This window comes from Cebus imitator, unplaced genomic scaffold, assembly GCF_001604975.1.
Source record: "Cebus imitator isolate Cc_AM_T3 unplaced genomic scaffold, Cebus_imitator-1.0 Scaffold96, whole genome shotgun sequence".
NCBI lineage: Eukaryota > Metazoa > Chordata > Mammalia > Primates > Cebidae > Cebus > Cebus imitator.
The window spans coordinates 3,713,813-3,741,587 of NW_016107411.1; the positions used below are offsets into that span (position 1 = coordinate 3,713,813).

The window sequence follows — 27,775 nt, forward strand, 5'->3', positions numbered from 1 at the left end:
ACCATGTTGACCAGGATGGTCTCGATCTCTTGACCTCGTGATCCACCCGCCTCGGCCTCCCAAAGTGCTGGGATTACAGGCTTGAGCCACCGCGCCCGGCCTTACATGAGCCAATTTATGTAAAGTGCCGTATGCACAGTATATGCACAGCAGTGCTTGACAGATAATCGGTGCTTAGTAAAAGACACCTGCTCTAAGAACTAAAGCATGTTATTGGTGGTGATTACAGTATATTCGCCCTTTCTGTCCTGACAGTTCCTCTGTGACGAGGGTGCAGGTATTTCTGGGGACTATATCGATCGTGTGGATGAGCCCTTGTCCTGCTCTTATGTGCTGACGGTTCGCACTCCTCGGCTCTGCCCCCACCCTCTCCTCCGGCCCCCACCCAGTGCTGCACCCCAGGCCATTCGCTGTCACCCTTCCCTGCAGCCTGAGGAGTACATGGCCTACATTCAGAGGCAAGCTGGTGAGTAGAGAAGGAGAGGAAGGGGCGATGCGGGGGCAGGAGGCGGCAAAAGACCAAGTATTGAATAGCCAGAGGAATGTGTTCCTGGCCTGCTTGCATGCTATTTCTTGGTAGACTCAAAGCAGTATGGAGATAAAATCATAGAGGAGCTGCAAGACCTGGGTCCCCAAGTGTGGAGTGAGACCAAGTCTGGGGTGGTACCCCAAAAGATGGCAGGTAGGACCATGTTTGACCTGTTCCATGAAACTCGCTTCCATTTCTTCTTCCCCCGATCTTATTGTCCTGACTGACTGGTGGGGTGGGGTGGAAGAGTACCAGGGGCCCTCATCCCTTAGTGATAGAGGAGGGGAAGGTACCCCATTCCTATTTGCTCCCTTCCATCTCACCCTCCTGTCAGATTGATCTCTTCTTGTTCTCTGTACCCCAGGTGCCAGCCCGACCAAGGATGACAGTAAGGACTCAGATTTCTGGAAGATGCTTCATGAGCCAGAGGACCAGGCCCCAGGAGGGGAGGAGGTGCAGGCTGAGGTGAGACCAGCTGCCTCAGAGGAACGGGATGGGGAGGCGGAGGGTTACTGCAGCTGGGGTCATTGTGAGGTGACCTACATCTACCTAGGGATGCAAGGATATCCCCAGAACCTTTGCCTTCATAGTATGGAGGGCATGAACAGGCTTTCATACTTGACTCTGTCCTTTTCTCCTTGTCAGGAGCATGATCCAAGCCCTGAGGCAGCAGATTCAGCTCCAGGCACTCCCAGTGGTGAGTGAACCCTCCATGTCTCCTTTACTGGATGTATTTTAGGATTGGCCGGAGTATGGGTGGAGGGGAGAGCTAAGCACTAGGAGGGAGGCTGGGCAGCCAGACCAGCAGCAAATTCTTTTTTTTTTTTTTTTTTGAGATAGAGTCTTGCTCTGTTGTGCAGGCTGGAGTACAGTGATGCAATCTCAGCTCACTGCAACCTCTGCCTCCCGAGTTCAAGTGATTCTCCTGGCTTCAGCCTCCTGAGTAGCTGGGATTACAGGCGTGCACCACCATGCCTGGATAATTTTTGTATTTTTAGTAGAGACGGGGTGTCACTATATAGGCCAGGCTAGTCTTGAACTCATAACCTCGTGATCTGCCCACCTCAGCCTCCCAAAGTGCTGGGATTACAGGCATGAGCCACTGTGCCCAGCCAGCAAATTCATTTTTACAGGAGTTAATACTCTGTAGACAGCACTGCCATTTTAGCAAGGTAGCAGAACACAGTAGCTCCACCGCTTGGTGACTTTGTAATTCACTTAACCTCAATTTTCTTACCCATAAAATGTGGGTAATAACCCCTACCTTAGAGGGTTGCATGGGCTTAAATGAGAATGCATCCATAATTCATAGTAGAATACCTGGAATTGAATAAACTAAATGGTTAATATTTGTGGAAAGAGCAGAAGGGCTCCAGGGAAGACAAGCCCTTAGCCCCAGAATCTCCTCTGTAGTCCTAAAAACTGGACTAACTGCCAGAAGGGTCTCAGAAGTGCATGGAAGAGTGGGGACTTAGCAGCTTGTTAGCATCCATCTCTCCTACCTGAGAGTCCATCTCAGGCCGGTGCTCTCTGCAGACGAATGTTTGCCCTTGTCTTGCTATCGAACAGGTAGAGGCAGGGACCATGTCTCTCATTACCTCTCCTCAGGAATCAAAAGAGAATTTAGGAGTACAGTGGCGCACACCTGTAATCCTGGTTACTTGGAAGGCTGATGCAGGAAGACTGTTTGAGCCCAGGAGTTCAAGATCAGCTTGGGCAACGTAGTGACACCCCATGTTGAAAAAGAGCCAGGTGCAGTGGCTCACGCCTATAATCCCAGCACTTTGGGAGACTGAGGTGGATGGATTACCTGAGGTCAAGAGTTCGAGACAAGCCTGGTCAACATGGTGAAATCCCATCTCTACTAAAAATACAAAAATTAAGTTGGGTATGGTGGCTCATGCCTATAATCCCAGCACTTTGGGAGGCCGAGGTGGGCGGATCATGAGGTCAGGAGTTCAAGACCAGCCTGGCCAATATGGTGAGACACCCTGTCTCTACTAAAATTTCAAATATTAGCCAGGCATGGTGACACGCTACTCAGGAGGCTGAGGCAGAAGAATCGCTTAAACCCAGGAAGCAGAGGTTGCAGTGACCTGAGATCACACCATTATACTCCAGCCTGAGCAACAGAGCAAGACTCCATCTCAAAAACAAAAAACAAAAAAACACAAAAATTAGCCAGTCGTGGTGGTGGGCGCCTGTAATCCAGCTACTTGGGAGGTTGAGGCAGGAGAATCACTGGAACCTGGGAGGTGGAGGTTTGCAGTGAGCCAAGATTGCATCATTGCACTCCAGCCCGGGTGACAGTNAAAAAAAAAAAAAAAAAAAAAAAAAAAGAGAGAATTTAAGCACAGCAGAACAGGGTCATGATTATTATTCTTTCATCTCAGATTTTCAGAACAATGTGCAGGTCAAAGTCATTCGAAGCCCTGCGGATTTGATTCGATTCATAGAGGAGCTGAAAGGTGGAACAAAAAAGGTATAGGCCGTGCTCAGGGGATGGATAGAACCCACCTCCCAACTGGGAGCATTTGAAAAATTACCCTGACCTGAGCCTCAGCTCCTGGGTCCCCAAGTACGACACACCTGCTACTGTTTGTGTGTACCCCACCATGTGTCTCTGCTGAAACCCCAACTGTCTACCTCTTTCTCCCCACTCCCTACCCACCCAGGGGAAGCCAAACATAGGCCAAGAGCAGCCTGCGGATGATGCTGCAGAAGTCCCTCTGAGGGAACCAGAGGAAAAGGAAAAGGGTGACCCAGAACAGCAGAGTGAGGTGGAAGAAGAGGAGGATGAGGATGAGGATGAGGATGAAGATGAGGATGAACGGCAGTTACTGGGAGAATTTGAGAAGGAACTGGAAGGGATCCTGCTTCCATCAGACCGAGACCGTCTCCGCTCGGAGGTGAAGGCTGGCATGGAGCGGGAGCTGGACAACATCATCCAGGAGGCAAGCCCAGCTCTTCCTCCCCTTACTTCCACAGCCGCCTGGTCCTGTGGGGTAGAACAGGCTGATGGGCTAAAAGAAACAGAGGGCACAGCAACCAAAGAAAGGACTGGGCACTCGAAAATGGTAGCTGTTTCTCTAATTAATCAGGACTGGTGGGGAAGGGGGACCAGAGAGAGGGACAAGACTTAAATATCAGACTCTCTGGCTGGGCGCAGTGGCTCACACCTGTAATCCCAAATCCTCAGGAGGCTGAGGCCTGTAATCCCAGCTCACTTGAACCCGGGAGGCAGAGGTTGCAGTGAGCCAAGATTGTGCCACTGCACTCCAGCCTGGGCGACAAGAACAAAACTGCGTCTCAAGCTAGCAGACTCTCCTACAGAGCCTGGCACACTGGCCACCTCCATGCCACAGACCCTTGAATCTTTATCTTCTCTTGGGTATTCCAGGCAGAGAAGGAGCTGGACCCAGACGGGCTGAAGAAGGAGTCAGAGCGGGATCGGGCAATGCTGGCTCTGACATCCACTCTCAACAAACTCATCAAAAGACTGGAGGAAAAGCAGAGTCCAGAGCTGGTGAAGAAGCATAGAAAAAAGAGGGTTGTCCCCAAAAAGCCTCCCCCATCACCCCAACCTACAGGTGAGAGCAGTCAGACAAGAAAGAGTAGCCCAGTCCACTGTTTTCATCCCTCAGCTGGTCTTGTTCTTCCAGGTGACCCTGTTCCTTCCCTTCTGAGGGTGTTCATTCTCTCCCCTCTTTCTGGAACGCTGTCCTCACTTGCGCCTTCTTCCCACCACCGTCATCCCCTTGCATGCTTACCTCCTATTCATCCCTCTGGGAAGCAGCTTTTAGAGCATGTCTGCTTATTTTCTGGTTTGCTCCTGCATGGCCAGTGCCTAGCACACTGCCTGGCACACACTGAATGATCAGTAGATAGTAACTGAATGCTTGTGAGTCTATACGCTGAAAACCACACATCTGTGAAGGATGCAGCCTGTCAACATTTAGGACTTTGCACCAAGCGAGGTCCTAGCTGTCAGGGTATGAATAGGAGAGCCCAGCTGCGCATGAGTCAATAGCCCGGATAGACTAAATTATTTCTTCTTGCATCCCCTCATGTCCATTTCATAGGGTCCTATGGGTATGGACATCAGATATTCCAAATGGAATGTTCAGTTTCAAACCTTCCATCCCATTCTCTCTGTAAACATTAAGTCCCAACATATGGAGGAAGAAACCGCACTTTTCCAACCTGCTTCTTCAAACGAAACTTAAGTGGTGCAGGTGGCCTAATTTTGGCTTCAGAAAACATTTGTTTTCCTATAGGTGATGGGCAGAATTATTGGGTAGGGTGGGAAGATGGAAGGCTGCAATTGATGGAGGGATCTCTACCAGATGAATTGGATGGGGGAGGCACACGGTTTTTGGAGCCCTGGCTCATGTACATGTTGAGATGGAATAGCTGCCAAAGCCAACTAATGTTTTAGGGGGAGGTGACCCCCACACCCTAACCCTGGAGTCACGCCTCTGCTTTGTGTTTCCCTGTGTGTCTCCCCCTCTAAGAGGAGGATCCTGAGCACAGAGTCCGGGTCCGGGTCACCAAGCTCCGTCTCGGAGGCCCTAATCAGGATCTGACGTTCCTCGAGATGAAACGGGAAAACCCACAGCTGAAACAAATCGAGGGGCTGGTGAAGGAGCTGCTGGAGAGGGAGGGACTCACAGCTGCAGGTGGGCCCTGGAGGGCGGCTGGACCCAGCGCTGTCGGAAGGGCGAGCTGCCGGAAGCGGAGGGGCTGGGACCAGCGGGGCAGGGGGCCTGCCCTGAGGCTCCTAGCCATCTTCTCCTCTCACTGCATACTGCTCCTTTCCAGGGAAAATTGAGATCAAAATTGTCCGCCCATGGGCTGAAGGGACTGAAGAGGGTGCACGTTGGCTGACTGATGAGGACACGAGAAACCTCAAGGAGATCTTCTTCAATATCTTGGTGAGAGGCTTCTACCCCCAGTCCTGGCTTCCAGCCCTCGCGTCCCCAGCCCACCTGGAGTGGAGGCACAGGCCTGTCCCAGCCAAGCTGTTGCTGAGTTCTTTTCCTGATCTATAAGATGAGGCTAGGGTTCCAGTGGCTCCGAGCACTGCCACTCAGGGAGAGCCCCTCAGGACATGAGTGTTCTCACTCCCTGCCTTTCCCCAGCCGCCTGGCCCTGGACTTCCCTGGGCTCAACAGCCAGCAGCTCCAGCCCACCTCTACCCTCTCCCACCAGGTGCCGGGAGCCGAAGAAGCCCAGAAAGAACGCCAGCGGCAGAAAGAGCTGGAGAGCAATTACCGCCGGGTGTGGGGCTCTCAAGGTGGGGAGGGCACAGGGGACATGGATGAATTTGACTTCTGAGACCAACACTGCACTTGACCCTCCACGGAATCCAGAGTCTTCCTGGACTGGCCTGCCTCCTCCCCACCTCCCCACCCTGGTACCCCTGAGGGCCAAACAGCAGAGTGCAGCTGAGCTGTGGACCTCTCGGGTGACTCTGTGGGTGTGGGGACCCTGGGTGAATGCTGTTGCCCCTGCTGGCAGCCACCTTGAGACCTCACCGGGCCTGCGATGTTTGCTCTCCTGGGCTTTCCCTCAATCCGCTTCCTCTCCTCTGTGGCTTTTCCTGTTATTGTCCCCTAATGATAGGATATTCCCTTCTCCATCCCTGGAGATTCGGTAGAATCTTTGGAGTGGAGTGGGGTAGAGAGAGCAAGGAGGGCAGGGCACTGAGCAGGCACCGAGCAGGCAGGCCCCCGCCTGCCCCTAGTACTGTTGGGAGTCGCTTTACCCTCTTCTATTGAATTGCCTTGGGATTTCATTCTCCTTTTCCCTGCCCACCCTGTCTCATACCATTTGTCCTTCTGAGTTGAGGAGCCTTCACCTGTGTTGCTGAGAAAATGGGAGAATGCTGCCCATCACCTCCAGCACAATCCCAGTGAAAAAGGTGTGAAGCACCTACCATGTTCTTAAACAATCAGGTTTCTAAATAAAGAACTGGACCATCAATCCATCAACCTTTTTTGTGGGGTGGGGGCTCCAGCAGGGAGGAGGCTCAGTGCTCTTTTCAGATCATGCTCTTGTTCTGTTCTTTGCTCCCCACTCCCCGGGTACTATAAACGGGGCTGGGGTATGCAGGATAAGACCAGGGCAGCTAAATGAAGCCTGGCCTGGGAAGGATTCAAAGAAACACTTGCCATATTGCCGTCTTCCTTTTCTCATCTGTCCGTTTCTGTTTCTTCCCTTCTTTTACACCAAGTCTTTCCCTATCCTCTACCCCTTTATACCCTCAAAGCCAAAATGTACACCACAGAGTTACCCATCAGGGATCTTCCTTCTGCTGCAGTCTCTCCTGCAGCATGCTCCAGATTCCATTTGCCACCCACACCCCTACCCACCTGTCCTTTCAACATTTCCCAAAAAGACCTCCACCTTTGGTGATACCCAGAGAGGGCTGCCACCCACACATGCCAGTTTCTTAGTATGCCAAGGGTACATGGGGCTGGTGTCTCCCGCTCTTCCTCACTACTAAGTGCAGCTGTGGGTCCTCCCATGTGCCTTCTCCCAGTGTGGAGGACTCTGATTTTTCTTTTTTTTGGTTGAGACAGAGTCTCGCTCTGTTTGCCCAGGCTGGAGTGCAGCGGCGTGATCTTGGCTCACTGCAACCTCTGCCTCCCAGGTTCAAGCAATTTGCTGTCTCAGCCTCCCGAGTAGCTGGGATTACGGGTGCCTGCCACCATGGCCGGCTAATTTTTGTATTTTTAGTAGTGATGAGGTTTCACCATATTGGCCAGGCTTGAAATCTTGACCTCATGATCCACCCGCCTCAGCCTCCCAAAGTGCTGGGATTACAGGCGTGAGACACTGTGCCCAGCCTTGATTTTTTTTTGAGACAAGAATCTTCTCTGCTCCCCAGAGTGAAGTGCAGTGGCCCAATCTCAGCTCACTGCAACCTCTGCATCCTGGGTTCAAGCAGTTCTGCCTCAGCCTCCCAAGTAGCTAGGATTACAGGCACAGGCCACCGTGCTCTACTAATTTTAAGTGCAGAGGACTCTGAAAGCAGAGTCCTCTACTCCCTGTCTCTGAGGCGAATGGCCATTCTGCTGAAGGCTCCCCTGAGGCTCACAGGATAAGAAAACGGATAGAGGGGCCGGGTGCGGTGGCTCAGGCCTGTAATCCCAGCACTTTGAGAGGCCAAGGCGCGCGAATCACGAAGTCAGGAGTTCGAGACCAGCCTGGCCAACATGGTGAAACCCAGTCTGTACTAAAAATACAAAATATAGCCAGGCGTGGTGGTGTGCCCCTGTAATCTCAGGTATTGGGAGGCTTGAGGCAGGAGAATCACGTGAACCCAAGAGGTGGAGGTTGCAGTGAGCCAGCATCACGACACTGCACTCCAGCCTGGGCAACAGGGTGAGACTCCATCTCAAAAAAAAAAAAAAAAAAAAAGAAGGGATAGAGGGCCCAGAACTCCCATGTGTGTATAAGTGATGACTGAAGGATTCAACTGTTGAAAGAAGCTCTTGCTGAACATGGACTCGTGTTCACTGTGCATGCTATGCTTACGTCGTTTTGTTTTGATGTGTAAATAAACTTACAAAACCTGCTTCCCTTGGTCCATCTGCGCCCCCTGCAGGAGGGATGCTCCAGCTGGCCAAGAGCCTAGACGCTGTCTTAAGGACAGCTGCAGTCAATGCTGTGCCCAGACATCACCCCTCATCTCACCAGTGTGGGGCCTTGAACAAGTCACTTAACTTTCTAAATGCTGTTTCCTCATTGGTAAATTGTGGACAACAGTACTGGATTTTTAAGATAGTTGTAAGGATTGAATGAGATAGTATATGTCATGCTCTTAGCACAGAACCTGGCCCAAAGTAAGTGCTCACTAACTTTCTATAATTATAAGCCATCTGCTGAGTTCTGAAGAGACTGGGTTACTTGGAGGCAAGAGTCTCAGAAGGAATCCCCAAAGCTGATCAGAAGCTCAGAATGGGAAGGGACTGGGGCAGGAGGGCTAAGCTTGGATTTGCTGGGGATGGAGTCTCAGCATTGCCAGAAAGCAGAGCTCTGGAAATCTCACTCTATTAATCATTTTGTACTTTCAATCAAAATTCCTTTTTCCTTTCCTTTGGCTTTTGGCAGCACTCCCATGGTGAAGGTCAGTATGCCCCAGCTGTGCTAAAACAAACAAAAGGAGGGGAGAGGGGTGTGGCAGATGGCAGCCAGCAGGGCTGCAGGGAGGGCTGGCGGACGGCAACAGGGCATCCAGGCAAGGCAGCCCAGGGCGAGCTGTTAAGGGGGCACGGGTACAAAGGGGCAGCAGCTCTCCACCCACCCAGGAAGTCCCCTTCTGGGCTCTTATTTTGTCATAACCTAGAGAGCTAGATATTTTGTGATTCCATCCACTATTGCCCTTTACATCTCCCCCACAAGACCAAAGAAAAGAAGCAAGTGGATTACTTGGTGTTGGGATTTGCTATGAGGTTTGCTGACACCTTGACCATTTTTCATTGGCTGGAAATTAAAGGAACTTCCCACTGGCTGTGATTTCCTTTGAAGGCAATTTCATTCTCTCCAGGGTCATTATTTCCTCCCCATATTCTCTCACACTCCCAAACTTCTGAGGAAGGGAGCAAACTTTGGCCATGAGGAAGGAGTGGAGCTGAAGTAAGAGTGTCCAGGGTCTTGTAGGTGGAGGGAAAATGGCCAGGTCCTCAGTCCAATCTTCTTTGCTCCTTTCCCCTCTTCTCGCTTTACCCAGACTGCACACCTGCCTCTGTACTTGTCACTGCACCTGCACTGCTGAATCCACCTTTCCTGGGTCATGCCGCTGTGCTGAGTGGTCATAGCCTAGGACCCTGCAGAGTTGCAGGCTCCATGTAAACGGGATTCAGGTCTGGTGCTGTGACCTCAGTTCAGTGGTACACTTGCAGCTGAACATCTTGGGACTGGTGGGCACCAAGGGTCAGAAGCAATTCTACCCAAAGATGCTAGTGCTACCAACTGACTCCTCAAGGCAGATGACAACACGTGGCTGTGCCCAACCTGCACTGGCTGCTGACCCAACCCTACCCTGTCCAGCCCCTCTACCTGAGTAAACACTTTCAGCTGCGCTCAAGAAATGGTAGGACTGGGTATGTGCTGAGCCTAGCGGTGCTGCAGCTCATGGAGGAAGTGCTGGTCTCAGGCCACTGTGGCTTTGGTGGTCCCTTTGATAGCACAGAAGTGGATAAATGCCTGCATCAGCTGACACTGAGTTTGTGCTCTGCAGCCAGCTAGGAAATCTTTCCCAGGAGGTCTCCCACCCCTTCCCTCTGGAGCACCCCCTGACGGGGCCAGGAGAGGAACCCCTACTCTATGTTCTACTCTGATATCTAGTGCTCACGGTGAGCACGCTGGCTGGGGCAGCCCTCCTCAGAGCTGGAGCGCCTTCCAGATGCCCCGTGAACAGATAGTGTTTGGAATACAAATAAACAGATGTCACCAAGGTCACCTAGCTGTGAAGTGGAGGGCCAGGTTTCAAAATCAGATGTCTTCAAAGTTCCTACTCTTAACCAAAGCTGTCCCATCTTCTCTCTGCACAGGGCCTGTCCTCTCCACTAAAAGTACCATACCCTAACTCTCCCAGGACTGGTATCATCTTAAGAGTCAGTGACTTCTCTGCTGCAAGGATCCCCACTGACTCCAACCTGCCCATGTCCTCAACTACATGAACCCAGAAATGTTGTACATGATGGAACCACCTCCAAGCCCATGGGTACTGCCCTGCCACCAGCCCCAGTGGGAGGCACCTCTGCCTGTCCCTGTCCCACCCTGGTTCCCCACCTTGACCAAGGCCATGCCCTGACCTGCCTCTTCAAGAACAGACCAGCAGCTCACCCCCTAGACAAAATCACTTCCTCTTTAATTGCTGTTGCAGAAGATTCACACCACTGCCTCCAAGGAGATGGGGAGGGCATTCCCCCCTTGCCCCCACCTATCTCCCCTCCCCAATTACCTGGTCCTTTGCAAAATATTTTAAAAAAAAAAAAAAAAAAAAAAAAAGACTGGAAACCACTGACACAGACAGCCCAAGGGCTGGGTTGGCTGAGGGAGGCAGGGCTGGGCCAGGTAAGTCTGTCCTACCACCCACTTTGTGGGGATGGGGCAGGGGGCCTGGAAACCCTCCCAGCCACCTCGAATCCTCTTAGCCCTGGCTACAACAGGTCACAGGGGTGAGGAATGGCTCTGGAGCTGCTCCAGTGGGAGGGAGGGGCTGGACAGAAAGAATAATGGGGGAGGGGTCCCACTGTAGGGGTGCCCCTACCCCAGATCACCACGGGCGCTGCACAGTCACAGGTACGCAGTCACGGTCACAGACACTCACAACCCGAGAGCACCCCCACCCCACCCCACCCCCTGCCCACCCTGGGCTTCCCCTACCCCAAAACGCCCTCCCCACGCCCCTGCCCGCCCCCACCCCCATGTTGGGGAACAAAGCAATAAATTACAAGGCCCCGCCAGCCCCCTTAGCCCGCTCCTGCTCCATCCCTTCTCCCTCCCAAGATAGCAGTGGGAGGAACCCAGGCTCTTGGCTCCTCCAAGACTCTCTATCTTCCAACCATGGGTAGGTGTCGGGGGACGTCCTGGTTTCCACTACTCACGGTCCCTTTCACAGAAAGGGTTGGGAACCCCCCACCCCCATGGGCAGCAGGGGTCCTGCCCCTCGCTGCTCTAGCCCCCCTCACTGGGCAGTGAGATCAGCACGGTAGGGGTGAGGTCTCCGTATTGGCCCCAAGTCCCAGGGCTAGCCCTCCCACGTACTAACCCCTCCCTCTGGCGTGGAGTCGCCCCAGGAGCCAGCCTGGGTATGTGCTCCCGCCCTGGGATCGTTGAGCTCCGGCATGACCGGGTCTTCTTCCCGCCCCTAGGGGGCACAAGCGGCAATGTCCGAGAGCCCAAGAGCCCGTACTGCGGGGGGCGTCCCCTTCCGCGAACCCCGAGCGGGTAGACCCAGAGCAATCCAAGTGTGGAAACAGTGGAGAGGGGGCGTGTTGAGCGGGGGTCTCCATGCCTCGTTGGGGAGAGGGAGGTGAGTTTGTGTCTTCTGGGAGGCGTGGGGGCTGTGCCCTCGTGGGGGTAGGAAGTGCTCCCGTGGGGCGGGGTGCGAATCGGAGAGGTGAGTGGGTGCCTCTGTCCAGCGGTCCGCCCGGTGTGGTCGTGCCCGGCCCGCGTGGGGGTGGGGGTGTCTCTCCCGCTGGGCAACTATACCAGCGCAACCGGGGCGTCGGCGCGGCCCACGCTGGCGGCGCTACTCCGGCGGCGGGGGCTGGGCGTGGCGGTGATGCTGGGCGTGGTGGCCGCGCTGGGCGTGGTGGCCGCGCTGCCGCCCTCACCCGGGCAGCCGTGCTGGAGAAGGATGTCGGCGCACAGCTGGCTTCCAGCCTGGCGGGCGTAGAACAGCGCCGTGCGGCCCTGGGCGTCACGGGCCGCCACGTCCGCGCCGTACTAGAGGGCGGAAACGGCCGCATGACCGCGCGTCCCCAGGGCGCCCACACCCGCGCGCCGCCTCCCCAAGATGGCCAAGCCCAGTAATGGGGTCCCTGTGGGAAGATCGGGCTTTCCCGCGCCAGGCGTTTTCCGAGATGAAGCCTCAAAGATCCCCTTCCCTCCCTGCAGCTCACGTACCCACAGCAGCAGTTGCGTGATGACGACGTGGGCGAGCTCGGCCGCCAGGTGGAGTGGGGAGCGCAGCTGCGGGTCCTCTACGCTGGTGTCGAGCGGCCCGTGCCGCGCATGGGCCAGAAGCAGGAGAACAGTAGCCACGTCCTGGGCCTGCACGGCGGCCCACAGCTGGCAGCCCAGCGGCTCCTCCGTGGTGCTCAGCGGCGCCAGGAACAGCAGCTGCTCGTACTTGGCGCGAATCCACGACTCGCGCTCCTCCCTGCAAGACCAAGGATCAACGGGGAAAGGCTCTAGAGACCCCCCCAGCCACAACCTCTACCCTTACCCAGGGGACCCTCTCAGGCTCGCACACCCTCAGCAATCCTCCCCTGGCTCTGTACCCTCACGCTTACCGCGAAGAGTCCCGCGTGGGCTTGGCACGGCCCCGCGTGTCGCTCTCCCACACGCGGTTGGCCATGTCGTTGCCAATAGCCGTCAGCACCAGGGTCAGCTCCCGCGGCCAGTCGTCCAAGTCCAGCGAGCGGACGCGGGACAGGTGTGTGCCCAGGTTGCGGTGGATGCCAGAACACTCGATGCAGATGAGCGCGCCCAGGTTCAAGCTGGCCCATGTGGGGTCTGCGGACGGAGCGTAGAGGTCGGCTCCCAGCCGGGCAGCACGGGCACCCCAGCATTCACCACCTCCAGTGAACCACATTCCCTAGCCCCTCCGATGCCTCCTGGCACTCACTGGGGGCCCCGCAGTCCACGCAGATTGAATTCCCCTTGGCATTCCGGATCGCCTGGATGGCCACGGCTTCGCTTTGGCTGTCGGTTCGCAGCTGCAGAGAGTGTTGGGGTTGGCAGGGTCTCTGCCTCCAAGTCCCTCCCCCTTCTCCTCAGACGCCTCTGCCCTCCTCCCACACAACTCTGGCCGAGTCGCTGCCAATGGCTGCCAGCACCAGGGTCAGCTCCTACGGCCAGTCCTCCACCCTACCTCAAACTCTTACCTTGACCTTGCTGCTTTCACAGCATTGCAGACTGGCTAGGATCTGACTCTCGATGGCCTGGACCCAGGCATCCCGCTCCTCAAAACTGGCTGCCTCAAAGTGCCACGTCTGACCCGTGCTGGACACGATCAGGAACTCAAAGTTTTCCTCTGGTTGGGGGATGGGATGGGGTCATTAAGGGACAGAGTTCAAGCTGGGGTTGCCTTCCCCAAGCCCGTCCTCCCTGATGTCCATCCCGAGCCCCTGGGAGTGGGGCAGTGGGGGTAGGGGAAGCAAAGGGTGGGGGCAGCAGGAAGCCCGAGCACATGCAGGGGAAGGTGGTGGCACCCCCACCCTTCTGCATCCCAGCTGAGCACCCCTCCCGGCTCCCCACTTGTTACCTGCTTTATAAATATTTCTTAAACTACCAAAGGATTTTAGTTTCCACATTTTGCGCTTGGCTGGTTTCCCGAAGCGAAGGAGATAGAGATAGAATGGAGAGCAAAACAGAGAGAGAGAGACCAAGAAAGAAGGAGAAAAAGAAAGGTAGATGGAGAGATGGAGAGAGATAGTGACAGGGTGCCAGAGACAAAGCAGGACAGACAGATGGGGAGAGAAAGCAGAACTAAAGTCAGTGGCCCAGGGGCAGAGTAGAGCGGAAGCCAAGAGCCATGAGAGTAGGCAGATCTGGAACCTGGGTCTGAGCACCCGGCAGAGAGCAGGGGCGGCGGGGACGGGTTATCAGGACCAGCAAGGAGGTGGTCCTCTGGGAGGAGAAGGAGGGGGTCAGGATTTGAGTGAACATGGGGGAAGGGGACAGAAGCTGGGGCGCAGGGCTGAGATGAGAGGACCCTGGGGCTGATGGTGGGGGGGGAATCACTGAGGGTCAAGAATGGGGATCACTAGGGTCAAGGGCTGTTGGGGAGCACTTGGCAATACAAAGTTCTCCAGAGAGGGGGCTGGGTGGCTACAGAATCCAGGATCTGGGGAGTCAGTGGGAGACACAGAGATCAGGGGCTGAGTCACTGGGGATTGGGGGGCTTCTGGGTGCCAGGGCTGGGGTGGTAAGTGGAGTTGAGGGAAGGAATAGGAACTAGAAGGTCCTTAGGGAGAGGAGCAGGAACCACAGACATGGGTGTCATTGAGAACAGGGGCTGGGGAAAAAGGAATTGGCTGGGCAACAAGGAAAGAAGGACAGGGGCCGGGGGATGTCATCCACTCTTTCACTAAGTTATGTGCAGTGGTAATGGTAGTCAAGCACTCAGCTCAGACACTTCTCCTGCTGCAGGAGTTAGGTCAGGGAGCTGATGTTGGGGATGAGGGTTCTGGGTGGGAGTGGAAGAGCCTGCCAGAGCCTCACCTTCAGCCTGCCCAGCCGAGCCTTCAGTCTTGGATGGTGTTGTCAATTTTTTCCTCCTTTGCTTCTTCACCATGGGAGAAGGAGGGGGTTCCCGACTCAGGGGGCTCAGGTCTCCAGATGGGGTACAATCTTAGGGAGGAAGACACAGCTGCCTCAGTTGCCCCCTCCACAGATTTCCTGATTTCTCAATAGCCTGTCTCCTTCCCTGAACTTGCTTTGGCATTGGAGGGCACTCCTCAACTGTCCCTCTCCAGGAGTTCCCCCTTGATCATTCCTGGGGAGGCAGGCAGATGAGAGGTTTGGAGTCAGACCTGGACTCAGATCTACTTATTGGCCTTGAGACCTTGAGCAACGCACTTAATCTTCTGAGCCTCAGTTTCTTTATCTCTGAAATGGGGATAATAATCTTGACCTGACAAGGCTGTTGTGAGGACCATTTGTTTACAATGTTATTTACATACTATATACATATATATTTTTCAAACATGTCAAACATGGCTGACTATGTACTAGACAATGTTCTCAGTTTGTTTAAACCTCAAAGCAACTCTCTGAGGTAGAAACTATTATCTCCATTTTTACAGATGAGGAAACTGAGTCATGGAGAGGTCAAGTAACTTGCCCATGTGGCAAGCCAGGATTCAAGCTCAGGCAGTTAGAGGCCACTTGTCTTAACCATTGTGGTAGACATGGTACGACTGAGCTTGGTGTTCATGTGTGGAGCGCCATGTGCTCACTCATGCATATATTCCAGCCTCCAAGTCTTCACCCCAAATTAATTTCCCACCCCAACCTATTTGGGTCTGGAAGACAGCGGATGGAAGGTCATCCCCACTGACCCGTGCTGAGGGCTCGGGCCAAATTCCGGTCTGGCTTCAGCAGGTGCTTGGATGTCTGGTCTGGTGGTGGTTGCAGGGAACTGGGGCTGGGGCTGGGGCTTGGAGTGGGAGTAGTGGCTTCTGTCAGAAGAAGATGAAACGTCAGTGAGCCTGTCTTCCGGCCCCATTCCTTACACAGTCCCTCTTTATCACCAAGTTTCCCATTTGCCCAGTGCCAGCCCCCACTTCCGTCCTACCCCTCCTTTCCCCCAGCCCTGTCCCCTCTCCTGCTCCTATGTCATGAGCCCCACTCACCAGGGCCTTCACTCATCTGGACAGTGCTCATGTCCTTGACCAGCCCATTGATGCTGGCTGAGGGGCCAAAGGCAGAGATGGCCCTCGGGGGCCGCTTGCCTGGGACTTTGACTGTTGTTCGCAGCAAGTCCATCTCCTTGCCGTGGGTACTATGGATGTAATCCTGGGGGGGTACAGGGCCGAGAGTGTAGGGAAGATTGGGAAGCAGTCAATAGAACTGAATAGAGAGGGACTGGGGAGGCGGCCTTGGGAGGCAAATGGGTTGGGATGAGCTTCTAGGGGATGGGCCATCAGACTAGGCCCATCAGTGTCTCCTCCAGAAAGCATTCTCCACCTGAGTGCTCACCCAGGAACTGCAAGTTCCTGGGGCAATGTATTTACTTTTACATTCCTGCCATGCGCACATAGTGAGCTCTTAATACATGCCTGCTAAACTTAAGTGAACAGGACTAGTACTTCCTAGAAATGAGGTTAGTGCTTTGTCAGAGGCACAGACAGGTAGAGCTTGAGGGAAATCCAAAACTGGCCAGTGTGGCGCAGTCTCTGCCACTCACGTTAATGCTGGGGTGGTAGAGTAGGAAGCCATTACTAGACAGGGTCACATATTTCTTCTTCCATTCTTTGTTCAAGGAATTGCCACTTCGTTTTAGTAGGAAGCTCTGGAGTGCAGAAAGACACATGTGGGAAAAAAACCAACTAAGACCAGCTTCCCTTAGCCTGTCCCAACCCCTGGACCACGCACCTGCTTGATGGGGATGGCTCGCCCACTCCCTGTTGTCTCGCCCCGACTATCCAAGCTCCGTTTCTCCGAGTCACTACCCCGGCGATTCTGGAATGGTTATTGGAATCAGTTTGAGGATGTGCTGATGGGAGGACAGGGAACAGATGAAGAAGGACCCAACAGAGAAGTCTAGGGACTAGGGAAGATGGGTATGTCACGGGGGACAGGAGGATGGGGGTCAGCATATCCATGTCCAATACCGCAAAAAGGCTGGTCCTGCGTTTGGCTGCCCGGTGCAGGGACCCTGGGGTGCTCAATCCAGCCACTGCAGCTGCCTCGGCTCGGAGCTCCCGGTGACCAACATTCGGTGAGGACGGGAGGGAAGAAGAGTAGTCGCTCGTGTGACCCCCGTTACTAGCCTGGACGCATATGGAAGAGTCAGCAGAGCTGAGATGCCCCTACCCCACCAAGCTACACTCACATCTAGTTATGGGATATTTGAGACGTTCCTTGATCACCTCACCATTTATTTATATTGTCATTTATAATTTTTAAAATCCTCACTAACACTGTGACAGTGCTTTAAATTTTGTGAAGGTTGATCCGCAAGTATTATGTCATACAATCTTCCTGATAACCTTGGGAGGTTAGGTGAGTTGCTTAAGGACACTGCAGATGGCGTCTCAAATTTGGTTGATTTCCAGTCCAATGCACTTTTTGCCAGTAGTTTCACTGCCATTTCCATCTGTTTCCCCACTCCCCGAACCTCCTTGTTTACTCTGTACCTGTCCTAGGATCCCCAGCCCCTCTGCAACTTACCAGTCCCTCTGCAGACTCTGAAACCCCAACTCACCTGGCCAGCTACTGGAGTGGATGCAGCTGAGTGGCTTGGGGAGCTGGGGAGGGACTTGCAGGCAGCCAGAAGCTGTTGCTGTTTGCGCAAGGTCACTACCTTCTGGGCCACTGAGGAGAGTTGGGGGAAGGAGATGTGAACAGGCCAGATACCCAAGAGCACCCTTCCATGCCCAGCTTTGAGAAATCCCCAGTAGGCAACACAGGCCCCAACTTCCTTGTCACTGTGCCCTCCGTGCCACCTGTGGCCTTGTCAGCTCCTCCAGCCCACAAAGACCTTATGACTATTAAGCAAACCTCTGGCCTCCCTGATCTCTCCTCCCTCCCACAGAGGCTAATTTCCTATCAATCACAGAGAGAGGCTTGGATGCCTGACCTCCAAGAATATTCCAGGCCCCTTGCTCCTGGCTTCCCATATATGCTGGAGATCACCACACTCACCCTCCTGGAAGACCCGATCCACATTGAGCCCATAGGTGGCACAAGTCTCATAGTAGCTGCAGCGTTTCATGTCCGCACACAGAGCTCTGGCACGAGCATCTCCCACCACCCGAGGGGAGGAGGCACTGATCCTGTCTGAGGGGAAAAGAAAGGGGCAGAATTGAAGACGGAACCCCTCCCCCACTTTTCACGGTTCCCTTATCCTTGTGCTGGGCCCTCAGGCTAGGCACACTGGGGAAGGGGTGTGAAAGATCATCTCTTCTGTGACCAGGTAGGATGGGAATATATAAGCCCTTTCTGAGCACTGGGCACAGTTCACACACCTAGTCATGAATGAATAGGCTGGGTGATCTCTGTGTGTGTATATCCTCAAAGAATGCTCCAGAGCTGCTGAGTGGTGCTTCCGACCCAGGTGCAAGTGATAATTACCCTGCCCTGCAAATCCATCAAACCCTGAACTAGTGGGAGGACACTGGCTTGTGAACTAGGAAAAGGTTGGGTGTCCATGGGTCATGACTAGACTGCCCACTCTGCAGCAAAAAACCAGGAGGCAAGCAACAGGTGGAGGCAGGCACCAGCAGAACCAGCGTCCAGAGCAAGTCCCACCAGCTTGACACAGGGGAGTGCTGGAAAAGCATTTCCTGGCCTGGCAGTCTGGGGGTCTCTGAGTCACTTCTCTGAGATGCATTCTTGTTTCATCATCATTTCCTTTGTGTTTTTGGGTAAGTTCCTTTAAAAGGTGTCATCCTGACCCAGCTCTAGCAAAGGGACGATGGAAAAGGTTTCCTATTTACAGTAGGACTTGAGATTTTCTGTGTCCTATGGTGGTGGCACCGGGAAATGGCAGTGTGAGAACATAAGGTAGGTGGCATTTCAGGAGAAGCAAGGAGATGGCCACTATAGCCGTCCTTTCCTCTCTGGAGGTCCCCTTTTCTCTGCTCAGACCATAGGAAATTATTGTTTGGTTTCTCCCTTATTTGGAGACCAGGCTCCCTCCAGAGGATTCTGTAATCCAGGTGTCATATCCACACCTCACTAAGTTCTCACCCACATTGGGTAATATCCCAGTAGCCTCCTCTGGGCCTCCCTTGAAAGCAGTGCTTTCCTGACCCCTCCTTACCTTGTGTCCCCACCAGTGCCAAGGCCAGGCCTCCTCGTCCCTCCCCTCGAAGGGAACTCAGCTGCCCATGGAGACGGCTCACAGCCTGGAAACTGTTCTCATCCTCCAGGCTGAAGACGAAGATCACAGCATCTGCCCAGCCTGAGAACTTGCGGGGAGTGAGGGAGCAAATGAAAAGTCAGACAGGTCTACTTCTCTGGACCCAATCCTGATGGAGACCTGGGAAACCAGAGCCCTCTCCCTTAGCCATTGCTGACCCCAGCCAGCCTGTCCCCCACCACCTCCACCCTCACCTTGGCATCAGGTGCCCCAGCTTCCTCTCGGATTAGCACCAGATGTGTCTGCCCATCCACCAACATCTCTTTCTTGTACTGCTCGCCTGTCCAGAAGAGTTGGAAGGGGTCATAGGTCAGAGGTGAAAGGGGTCATAGGTCACAGGTGACAGGTCCACAAACCTCCCCATGCTCCTAGTGCTTTTGCTGTTATGGCCTCATCCTTCCCTTCTGGTCTCCATACCTGCCTAATCATTGATTTCACTCCTGGATCCCTGACCCCAATCATTAGCTTACTATGGCTCTTGATAACTCACTCTCTGTCTTCTCCAGCACCTGGTATGAACCGGTCAGGAATCGGTGGATGAGCGATGACTTCCCACTCCTGGCGTCGCCCAGCACACCCTGAGGGCAAGGTTGTGGAGCAGAAATTGTGGGATATTAGAAAAGGCAGGATGCTTGGGTCTGGACACTCCAGAAAACCCAGAGAGATAAATCATTCAAGCAGGATCCTACAGGGCCTGGATGACAGTCATTCCAGAGAGAGCAGCTGGGAGGATCGGAGCAGCTGGGAGGATCAGAGCAGCTGGGAGGATCGGAGCAGCTGGGGGGATCAGAGCAGTTGGCTGCTCAGATCAGGGCATGAGTGGACAGAAATGATCCCAAGCTCAAAGTGGAGCTCAAGCTGAAGAATGTCAGCAATTCAGTACCAGCTTTTTTGTGTGTTGGGTTGTTTAGAAAACATACTAGACGTGTGTGTGTGTGTGTGTGTGTGTGTGTGTGTGTGTGTGTGTTTGTGTGTAGCATGTCCCAGCTCTAGTTGGAAAACTTTACCCAATTTTAGGCAATAGAACACGAAGGCCAAAGGGCAGATGCCAGAAGTGAGAAGCCTGGAGGAGGACCACGAACAAATAGGGAAAAGGGGATGGCCACGTAAAGACTAGAGAGGAAAAACTTGTGAGAAGGAAGTAGCAAGCCCCAGGTTGGTGCTATGAGGTAGACTCTCAGGAGAACTGGAAAACAATTCCTTATTCTCAAAGAGAGAGAAAGAAAAGGAGAGGTGAAGGGAGAGAGACCAGAGTGCAACGGGTTCAGCCTTCCCTACAGGCAAGGGCACAGGGTTACCTACCAGACGCAGTTCAGGAATGGAGCGGCTCAAAGTCCATTCCTGGCTATTGACCACGGCCTCTGTAATGGGAGAAGGGCAGTAACAGGGAGGCTCCTGGCTCAGGAGGACCCCCAACACTGAGCCACCCCTCCTCCCTCTGCAGCTTTCCAAACCCCCCGAACCCTGCCTGCGCTGAAGAGGTGTGTGGAACAGACAGGTCTGAGAGTGGTCCCCAGGCCTCCCATCCCAGCCGCTCTCCCCCAGCTGTTGCTGCCGCTCAGTGGTTGCTTAGCAACGTAGCTAGCAAGACAAAAATACTTCCGTTGGCATCTCCCTTAAAGCACATCCCCAAACGCGGGTCCTGGCCCCAGACAGAGAGACCAGGGCTCTGACAGTGACAGGTTCTTCCCTCTGGAAAAAGAATAGACGAGGAGCTCCTCCCTGACCTACAGGTTCCCAGAGCAGCCCCTGGGAGGAGGTGCTGAAACATAGAAGAGAGCGTGTCTTCCCCAGCCTCCATTCCACGGGAGAGAAAGTGAGGTGAGGGCTTTCCCTCCCCTTCTTCAAGGTCAAAGGCACGGTGGCCCCTGGACCGCTCCCCACAGCCTAAGGGAAAGAGCTAGGATTTTCCTACTCCTCCATCTCCCGCACCCTCCCCACAAGCGCCCTCCAAAACAACTGTGGGGTAGGGCTCCATCGCCTGGCCGTGAGAAGCCACAGGCCTGGGGGAAAGGATGCTCCTTCCGCCCGCCCAGTCCAGCCCCCGTGCCTGACATCGGCCGGACGTTCCCGGGGCGCCGCAGCTGCGGCGGGAACTCTGGGATCCGGAGCCATCTGCTCCCACCCGCTCCAGAGCCAAACCCCGGGGACCGCCTCCGCTCCTGGACCCGCCTCCTCTCCCAGGAGTGTGAGCCGAACCAAGAGTCTCTTGCCTATCTCCTCCAGTAGGAAGAAAAAATAATAGACACCCTGCCCACGGAAAAAAAGACTACCTTCCCCGTACCACCTCCCAAGTCTCCCGGGGTACGGATTGCCTTTGCAGCAGTTCCACCCCCTGACTCACTCCAGGGTCAGGCCCGGGTGGGTTTCAACGCGGCTCTGGGGCCGGGGTGCGCAGTGGGGGAAGTGAGGCTTCCTATCCGCCCCCTCTCACTTCACATTTAAATATTCTGCACGTTCCAACCCCCGCGCACTCGCGTACCGCCCAATCCGCCTTCACTGCATGGAAAACATCACTAGTCTGCTCTCAGCCCAGGGGACGACTGGTCCCTGGCGAGAAACTGCCTGCAAGGTCACTGTCATGCCACCTGTCCCAAGTTCTTGGGGGAAACTGAGGCTTCCTCATCCTCTTCACCTTCAACGTCCCTTTGAACGCGGCAAAGCCCAGTTTCCATGCTCCCAGAGTCCAGCTGAGGCTGGACTGGGGCCTCTCTGGGAGCAATTTTCTAGTCACTCTGACCAAGGGCATTATTTTCCCAGAACCTGAGGTTCTGAGTCCCTCTGAAATCAAGTCATTTCTCACGTCGCACAGTGTAGCTACTCACCCCGCTTCAGGACTCTTATTCTTTGCCCCAGTCCTTGGCAGAGGAGTGAGCTTGGTTCATCCGCCCACCCCAGAGAAAAGCTTCTCTAGTTTCCTACACCTCGCTCCTCCACCCCAAGCTGAGCATTCCAGGTACCCTTCCCTCCCTGTTCTCAAGCCCTGACTCAACTCACTAGGGGAGGCGCGGAGCTCGGCTCCCAGCAGCTCCCTGGACCCGCTGCCAGAAGACAGGCTGGGGGGTCCCGGAAGGGGCCCGGAGCCAGGAGGCCCTCCTGTGCTCTTGGTGAAGATGCCGCTGATAAACTTGAGCATCTTGCGGTCCCGAGTGGATGCTCGGCCCCCCTCCCGGCCCCGTTTCAGCCCGGGAGCTGGAGGCTCCAGAGTGATTGGCGGTGCAGGCCCAGAGGGCTGCGTGGAAGCGGCAGTGACAGCAGCGGCTGGAGTCGGAGTTGGTGGGAGGGCTAGCGGAGGAGGAGAGCCGGCAGGCGGTCCCGGATGCAAGTCACTGTTGTCCAAGGTCTTACTCTTGCCTTTCCGAGGGGACAGCTTCCCTCGGGCTCCGGCCCCAGCCCCGACCCCACCAGAGGTCGCAGCTGTAGCGCCCCCTCCCCCGGCGGCGACCGCGGTGGCGGCGGCAGAGACAGAAGCTCCAGTCCCGGCGCTGCTCTTTGACCCCTTGACCCTGGGTTTGCCCTCGCTTTCGGGCCATGACAGGCGGCTACCCGCGCCCTTGCCCCCGCCGGCTTTGGCTCCGCTCGTGGTCACGGTCTTGCAAGGTTTGGGAGCCGGCGGAGGAGGCGCCACCTTGAGCCTCCGGCTGCCGGTGCCAGGGTGCGGAGAGGATGAGCCAGGGACGCTGCAGCCTGCCCGGCCTTCGGGCTCCGGGCCGCCCCAGCTCGGGCTGCTGAGTAGGGGGCGCCGGGAGGAGGTGGGGGCACCCCCAGGCTTGGGGTCGGGGCTCAGCCCCCCGGAGAGCGGGGGTCCCGGAGGGGCGGCCCAGAGGGAGAGGCGGCGGCCTGGAGCGGGGGAGACTGGGCGGGCCGGACTGGCCGGAGCCGGGGACAGGGTTGGGGGCTCCGCGCCCCCGGTGCCCGCGCTGCTCGTGCTGATCCACAGCGCATCCTGCCGGTGGAAGAGACGTTCGTGCCGCTTCTTGCCCGGTTCGTCCGCGCCTCGGGGGCTACCAGGATCCCCAGTCTCGGAGCCTCTGGCACCGGCAGCGCAGATCGCGGCCGCAGACGGAGAAGGCGGCGGCGGAGGCACCGACTCGAGCTTGACCAGGGTCAGCGAGATGAGGTAGGTCGTTGTCCGGCGCTGAAGCGCGCCCGCGCCCCGGCTCATGGGGCCCAGAGACCCCCGAGCTGGGGAGGGGAGGGGACTCCCCCGGACTGCCTCAGGGGGGCCCGGCCATGGGGCCGCCCTGCTCGCTGCCCCCAGACCCCGGCCCCCGCTGAGCCCCCGGCCCGGCTCCGCTGTCGCCGCCGCCTCCGCCGCCTCCGCTTGCGCCCCCCTCCCATCACATGGGGCGCCCCCTCCCCATGCTCCCCGCCCTGCGCCCCCACCCTCTTGGAGCCCCGGGACCTTGGTGCTGCTCCAGGGAGGCGCGCCGGACCGTCCACCCCGGCCTGGGTGGGGGCGCTGAGGTGGGTGGGGGAGGGCGGGGAGGACAGTAGTGGGGGCAAATGGGGGAGAGAGAGGAAAAGGGGGCAGAAAAGGGAATCGGAGGCTAGGGGAAAAGAAGAACCAGTGCGGGGGAGGCAGGGGCGGGGAACTGGGACTCAAGGGACAGAGGCCGCGGATGCGGTCGGAGAGAGGGTCTTGAGGAGGGTGGGAAGCTAGTGGGGCTGGCCGTGCGAGGGATTCGCAGGGGCGCGGGGAGGATGCTGGGGATGAAGATACAGGAGGTGGCGGGGGAGGAAAGAGGGAACAGGAGGTGGATGGGAACCCAAGGGTCTGGGGTCTGGGAGGGGAGGGGCGTGAGATCTGGGCGAAGAGTCCGGGGGCCTCGCCCGGTCTCGGCTCGGTCCGGATGCGCGCTGTGTCCGGGCGCTCCCCTCACATTGAGGAGGAGGCGGCCCTCAGGCCCCCCCACCCTATCTCCCCCCCACCTTCTCTCCACCAGCACCGAGGTCTGCGAGGGCGGTGCAAAATCCAGGACTGGATTTCTCTCCCAAATCCTGGGCTGGATTTCCTGGGACTTGGACTCACCTCCTCCGACAACCTAGCCCCCTCCTCTAGCACACCAAGGTTAGGAAGCGCGACTGTGAGGTGTGGCATTTAGGGATAAGGTGAAAATCGATCTATTGAGTGGACAGGCCGCGGTGAACACAGCAAACCCAGGGTCACTGCCAATTCTGGGGAAGCTGAAGTGGGAAAGCAGGGGGCCCCTGAAATCCCTTCCCCCAGGATCTCGTCTCCCCCAGATACCTGGATGCCTTCCCTTTCTCATGACCCAGCTCCCTTTCCCACTCACACCCCCACACTTAATTCTTTGACGGGGCCAAGACTTGAGCTAGACTGTCCCAAAGTGAACTTGGAAAATGTTCCCCGGGGATGCGGACAAACACGGAACTTAGCAGGGTAGGAGAGAGGGGAGAGATGTGAGTGCTTGAGGAGTCCAGGCCACAGGGTAAGTCAAAGGCTCTAGCTCTAGGAGGAGGGAGAAGGAACGTGTCTTGGACTGATAGCCCCCCATGCCAAAATGCATCCAGTCTCCATAGCAACCATAGCTCCAAGAGTGCCTCAGAAACAGCCTGCGGAAGCAGAGAGGGATCCGTGTGTATGGTGGGTGGGGGACCAACCGGGGATGCTGAGTTAGTGGAGGCATTGCCCTCACACCTGGTTACCCATGAGTTGGGGATTTCACTCCCCAAATACAGGGACCCTTCAGTTGAGGCAGTGGGAGCCGGCCTCTTCAGGGCTCCCTTTCAGTCTCCTGAGGTTTGCTGAGTGGGATTCTTTCGGAGGTTAAAGAGGAGGCAAGCAGAATGAATGGAAACCGTCTGCTCAGTGTCCCCCACTTCTCTAGGGGTCTTGGAGTTCAAGGCTTTCTATCCTCCAGCCACATGAGAATCCTGAAGTAGTTAGGCCAAAGTAGAAAAGAGGCTGAGACCCCTTGGGGATGGGGTAAGATGGGAGAAGGAAAGTCTCCCTGCAGTCTTGGAGACCCCTTCCTGGGACTTGGGGAGTCACAGCGGTCCCCTGATTTGGCGTCCCACCCTCCTGACGCAGCCTAGACTATAATAAGTGCTGCCGTGGGCGGCTCTTGGAGGCAGGAGCCCGCTGCGTGCTCGGCCTGGTGGGGGGCTGAGGGTGGGGGGGGGTGCTGAGGCAGGATGCCAGGAGCCCTTTGTTCTCCCAGATGCCTGTACCCAGTCCCTCCAATATTTTGTCCTGGGGTTCAGCAGCTTCTCTCCCACTCCCTACAGAACCAGGATGACACCATCCCCAGGACAGGAGACCTCTCCATCAAAAAAAAAGTAGTCTTTTTTGATGGAGAGGGTGAAGAATTGTTGGCTTTGGCTTAAACTTCCCTCCTTTGATGGCCTCAGTTTTCCTCTATGTTCAATGGGGACAGAATACTCACTCTGAGAGAAGGAGTAAAACAAATCACTCAGGAGGAGTGGAGCCTTCTCAGGGATTTCAGCCTCTACCCCTCCTCGCCCCCTCCTTCTCCAGAGCTAAGCAGAGCTTTGCTGCCTGGCCTAAACTGCTTTTCTCCTTTATCATTATTATCATTATTATTTTGGCAGGGGTGGGGCTTAGAGTTCCTCCCTAGGAGGCCCCATGGGCCACTCCCACTTGGTCTGCCTTTCCAAACACTAAGGCTGTCAGGGAAGGCTTCAGGTGTAGTTCCTGGCAGAGTGTGGGACAGGAGGTGAGAGGGCACTAGCCTCCGAAGAACAATGGGAAGGGGATCATCAGCCGGTCCCACTAGGCATCCAAAGCAAACCGTTCCTTCCCCAAGTTATGCTCTGGTGTACCAACAGAGAGGTTTGGCAGGAGGTGTCCTTGGGGGAAAGAATGATCTCTTGACCCCCACCCCCACCCCAGAAAGGCAGCTAACAATGGAGAGGACTGAAGAGGCTGGAAGAGATCATGATATGTTGGAGGAAGCACTTCCACCAGATACCTTTCATGAGCAAGGAAGGCTGCTTTTGTTAGCTCTTTGCTGCATCAGTGGTGAATGAAATGAGAGCAAGCTGGAAATAACCTCCAATTCCACCAGTTCCTCAGTGGCAGGGCCTTGCGGATGGAGAGGAGCTGTTCCTGCCAGGCCTCCACCACAGGATTGAAGGCTGGGGTGGGCAGGAGGATGTGGCGGATGGTGTTGCCATGGCAGCACTTCCTCCCTGTGTTGTCATCACTTGCTCTAATGGCACTAAGGAGGTACAGCGGAAGGTGTGTGGGGGGAAGACAGGAACAAGAGCAAAGGGAGGAAAGGGGACCAAGAAGAGTTCTGGAGACGTCTCTGCACTTTGGCTCTGCAGAGCATGGTGTGTGAGAGTTAACATTCACTTGGGAGCCTGAGATTCTCTGCATGGTGTACTTCAATGCGTGCGTGTGTGTATATGTGTGTGCGTGTGTGCATGTGTTTCTCTCTGCAGCTGGAGAACAAGAGGTCACTGATCCTTAGTGGGTCCTGGGAATGAACTCATTATCCAGTCCCAGAACCTGCTGCCCCAGACTGCTTCCTGCTCTGGACTCCCCAGGCAGGGACCAAGTCTACCATGAGTCTGTCACAGCCTATCTTCCCCATGCTCACACAGTTCTTCATTGCCAAGAAGGTCAGCTCAACAGGGACCTGCGTTTTTGATCTCCTGGGAGAAGGATCAGAGCAGGGAAAGAGAAAGAATGATAACCACCCATGTCTTTTTCCATCCTCCCTAAATGTATTCTTCCCCAGAGTCCAGCTCCATCTTGGGGACTAGGAAGTGGCTGACTGGGAAGTGATATATGATACAGCTAACCCTTCTATCCCCCTGCTAGTCCCCAATACACCCAAGCTGGGGGCTGACCCTTCTCTCACCTCGAACACAGTCCAATGAGGCCTGGATGCTGTCCTGAAGTTCAGGGTCGTCCACCCTCTCTGCCAGCTTCCTGAGGCGGTTTAGAGCCTGCTTGGCCATCTCATGTCGTCTGACTTCTGCTCTCACTGCGGCTACAACCAACTGCCTCTGGGCATGCATGTTGCCCAGACCGGTCTTGCCAGGCTAACAAGGACCTCTGGTGTTGAGGCCCATGGCCCTGCAGCCCCCAAACCTCAGAAGGCCCCTTCTGCTGTGCCCAGAACTCCCCGCCCCTGCCCGCCCTTCCGTCTGTCGACCTCACTTCCTGACTGGTGAGTTTCAAACCCACAGCCTGGGACAGCACTACCTCCTGCACCTCCTACCCCCCCTAGTGTTGGCCCATCAGCCCTGCCAGCCAGCCCCTGCTATGATTTTGCAGCCAGGTAGATGGAGAGATCTTAACAGCATTCCAGGGCCTCTTGTGGGAGGTGGCTAATTAAGATGGATGTTTCATCCTGGGAAAATATGGCAAGCTAGGTCCCAGGTGCAATCCTAAACTCTTGGTGACCTGCAGATTTCAGACTCTCACAGGAATTCACACACACTTGGTCTGTTACCCTCACAGCCCTGAATTCTAGTATACACTTGTACCCATCACCCTCTACAAATCCCAATTAGCCTTGATTCCTTATGTCTTGCAATGTAACCCTTCTTCCCCAGTCAGCTACCCACTGAGGTCACCTCCTGTTTAAAAGGGCCAAGCAAGGCCAGGTGTGGTGGCTCATGACTGTAATCCCAACACCTTGGGAGGCTGAGGCAGGCAGATCACTTGAGGTCAGGAGATTGAGACCGGCCTGGGCAACATGGCAAAACTCCGTCTCTACTTAAAAAAAAAGAAAGAAAGAAAAACTACAAAAATTAGCCAGGCATGGTGGCAGGCACCTGTAGTCTCTGCTACTCGGGAGGCTGAGGCAGGAGAATCACTTGAACCCAGGAAGTGGAGGTGGCAGTGAGCCAGGATCAGGCCACTGCACTCCAGCCTGGGCGACACGACAAGCAAGATTCCATCTCAAAAATAAATA

At 55.5% G+C, this 27,775-nt stretch overlaps 2 protein-coding genes across 6 annotated transcripts in view; one reads left to right on the top strand and one right to left on the bottom strand.

Moving 5' to 3' along the window:
• The window catches only part of OS9 (OS9 endoplasmic reticulum lectin), a 26,691-nt gene extending 20,177 nt beyond the window's left edge, over positions 1-6,514 (top strand). For 2 of the 3 annotated variants that reach the window (XM_017536249.1, XM_017536250.2), the window contains exons 6-15: positions 256-466; positions 581-682; positions 894-994; positions 1,175-1,226; positions 2,923-3,011; positions 3,205-3,483; positions 3,930-4,119; positions 5,044-5,208; positions 5,351-5,463; positions 5,741-6,514. In XM_017536249.1, the coding sequence (XP_017391738.1) occupies positions 256-466; positions 581-682; positions 894-994; positions 1,175-1,226; positions 2,923-3,011; positions 3,205-3,483; positions 3,930-4,119; positions 5,044-5,208; positions 5,351-5,463; positions 5,741-5,866 (1,428 nt within the window). In that variant the 3' untranslated portion in view covers positions 5,867-6,514. The remainder of the gene's footprint in view (positions 1-255; positions 467-580; positions 683-893; positions 995-1,174; positions 1,227-2,922; positions 3,012-3,204; positions 3,484-3,929; positions 4,120-5,043; positions 5,209-5,350; positions 5,464-5,740) is intronic. The other variant, XM_017536251.1, reaches the window with a different exon arrangement.
• Positions 6,515-10,388: 3,874 nt separating this feature from the next.
• On the bottom strand, positions 10,389-26,998 carry AGAP2 (ArfGAP with GTPase domain, ankyrin repeat and PH domain 2). 3 transcript variants are annotated; one of them, XM_017536244.2, is made up of 19 exons: positions 21,858-23,797; positions 20,163-20,221; positions 19,351-19,438; positions 19,055-19,140; positions 18,762-18,909; positions 17,642-17,776; positions 17,202-17,311; positions 16,609-16,767; positions 16,370-16,456; positions 16,182-16,286; positions 15,628-15,790; positions 15,334-15,453; positions 14,495-14,623; positions 13,536-13,595; positions 13,156-13,304; positions 12,897-12,987; positions 12,562-12,784; positions 12,173-12,428; positions 10,389-11,992 (listed from the first exon to the last, which is right to left on the bottom strand). In XM_017536244.2, the coding sequence occupies exons 1-19, from the start codon at positions 23,023-23,025 to the stop codon at positions 11,750-11,752; spliced, it is 3,579 nt and encodes a 1,192-aa protein (XP_017391733.1). In that variant the 5' UTR covers positions 23,026-23,797; the 3' UTR covers positions 10,389-11,749. The 3 variants fall into 3 exon arrangements, with proteins under 3 accessions (XP_017391733.1, XP_017391736.1, XP_017391734.1); XM_017536247.2 differs by lacking the exons at positions 13,536-13,595; positions 21,858-23,797 and adding an exon at positions 26,714-26,998; XM_017536245.2 differs by lacking the exon at positions 13,536-13,595 and having other exon boundaries at positions 21,858-23,135.
• Positions 26,999-27,775: the final 777 nt, after the last annotated feature.

Excerpts from the sequence above, each read along its gene's own strand:
- AGAP2 (XM_017536244.2), bottom strand. The coding sequence starts at position 23,025 with ATGAGCCGGGGCGCGGGCGCGCTTCAGCGCCGGACAACGACCTACCTC. Across the intron at positions 16,287-16,369 it reads GAGCCATCCCCATCAAGCAG|AGCTTCCTACTAAAACGAAG; the intron begins GTGCGTGGTCCA and ends TCTGCACTCCAG. Across the intron at positions 15,454-15,627 it reads CCAGATGAGTGAAGGCCCTG|AAGCCACTACTCCCACTCCA; the intron begins GTGAGTGGGGCT and ends TTCTTCTGACAG.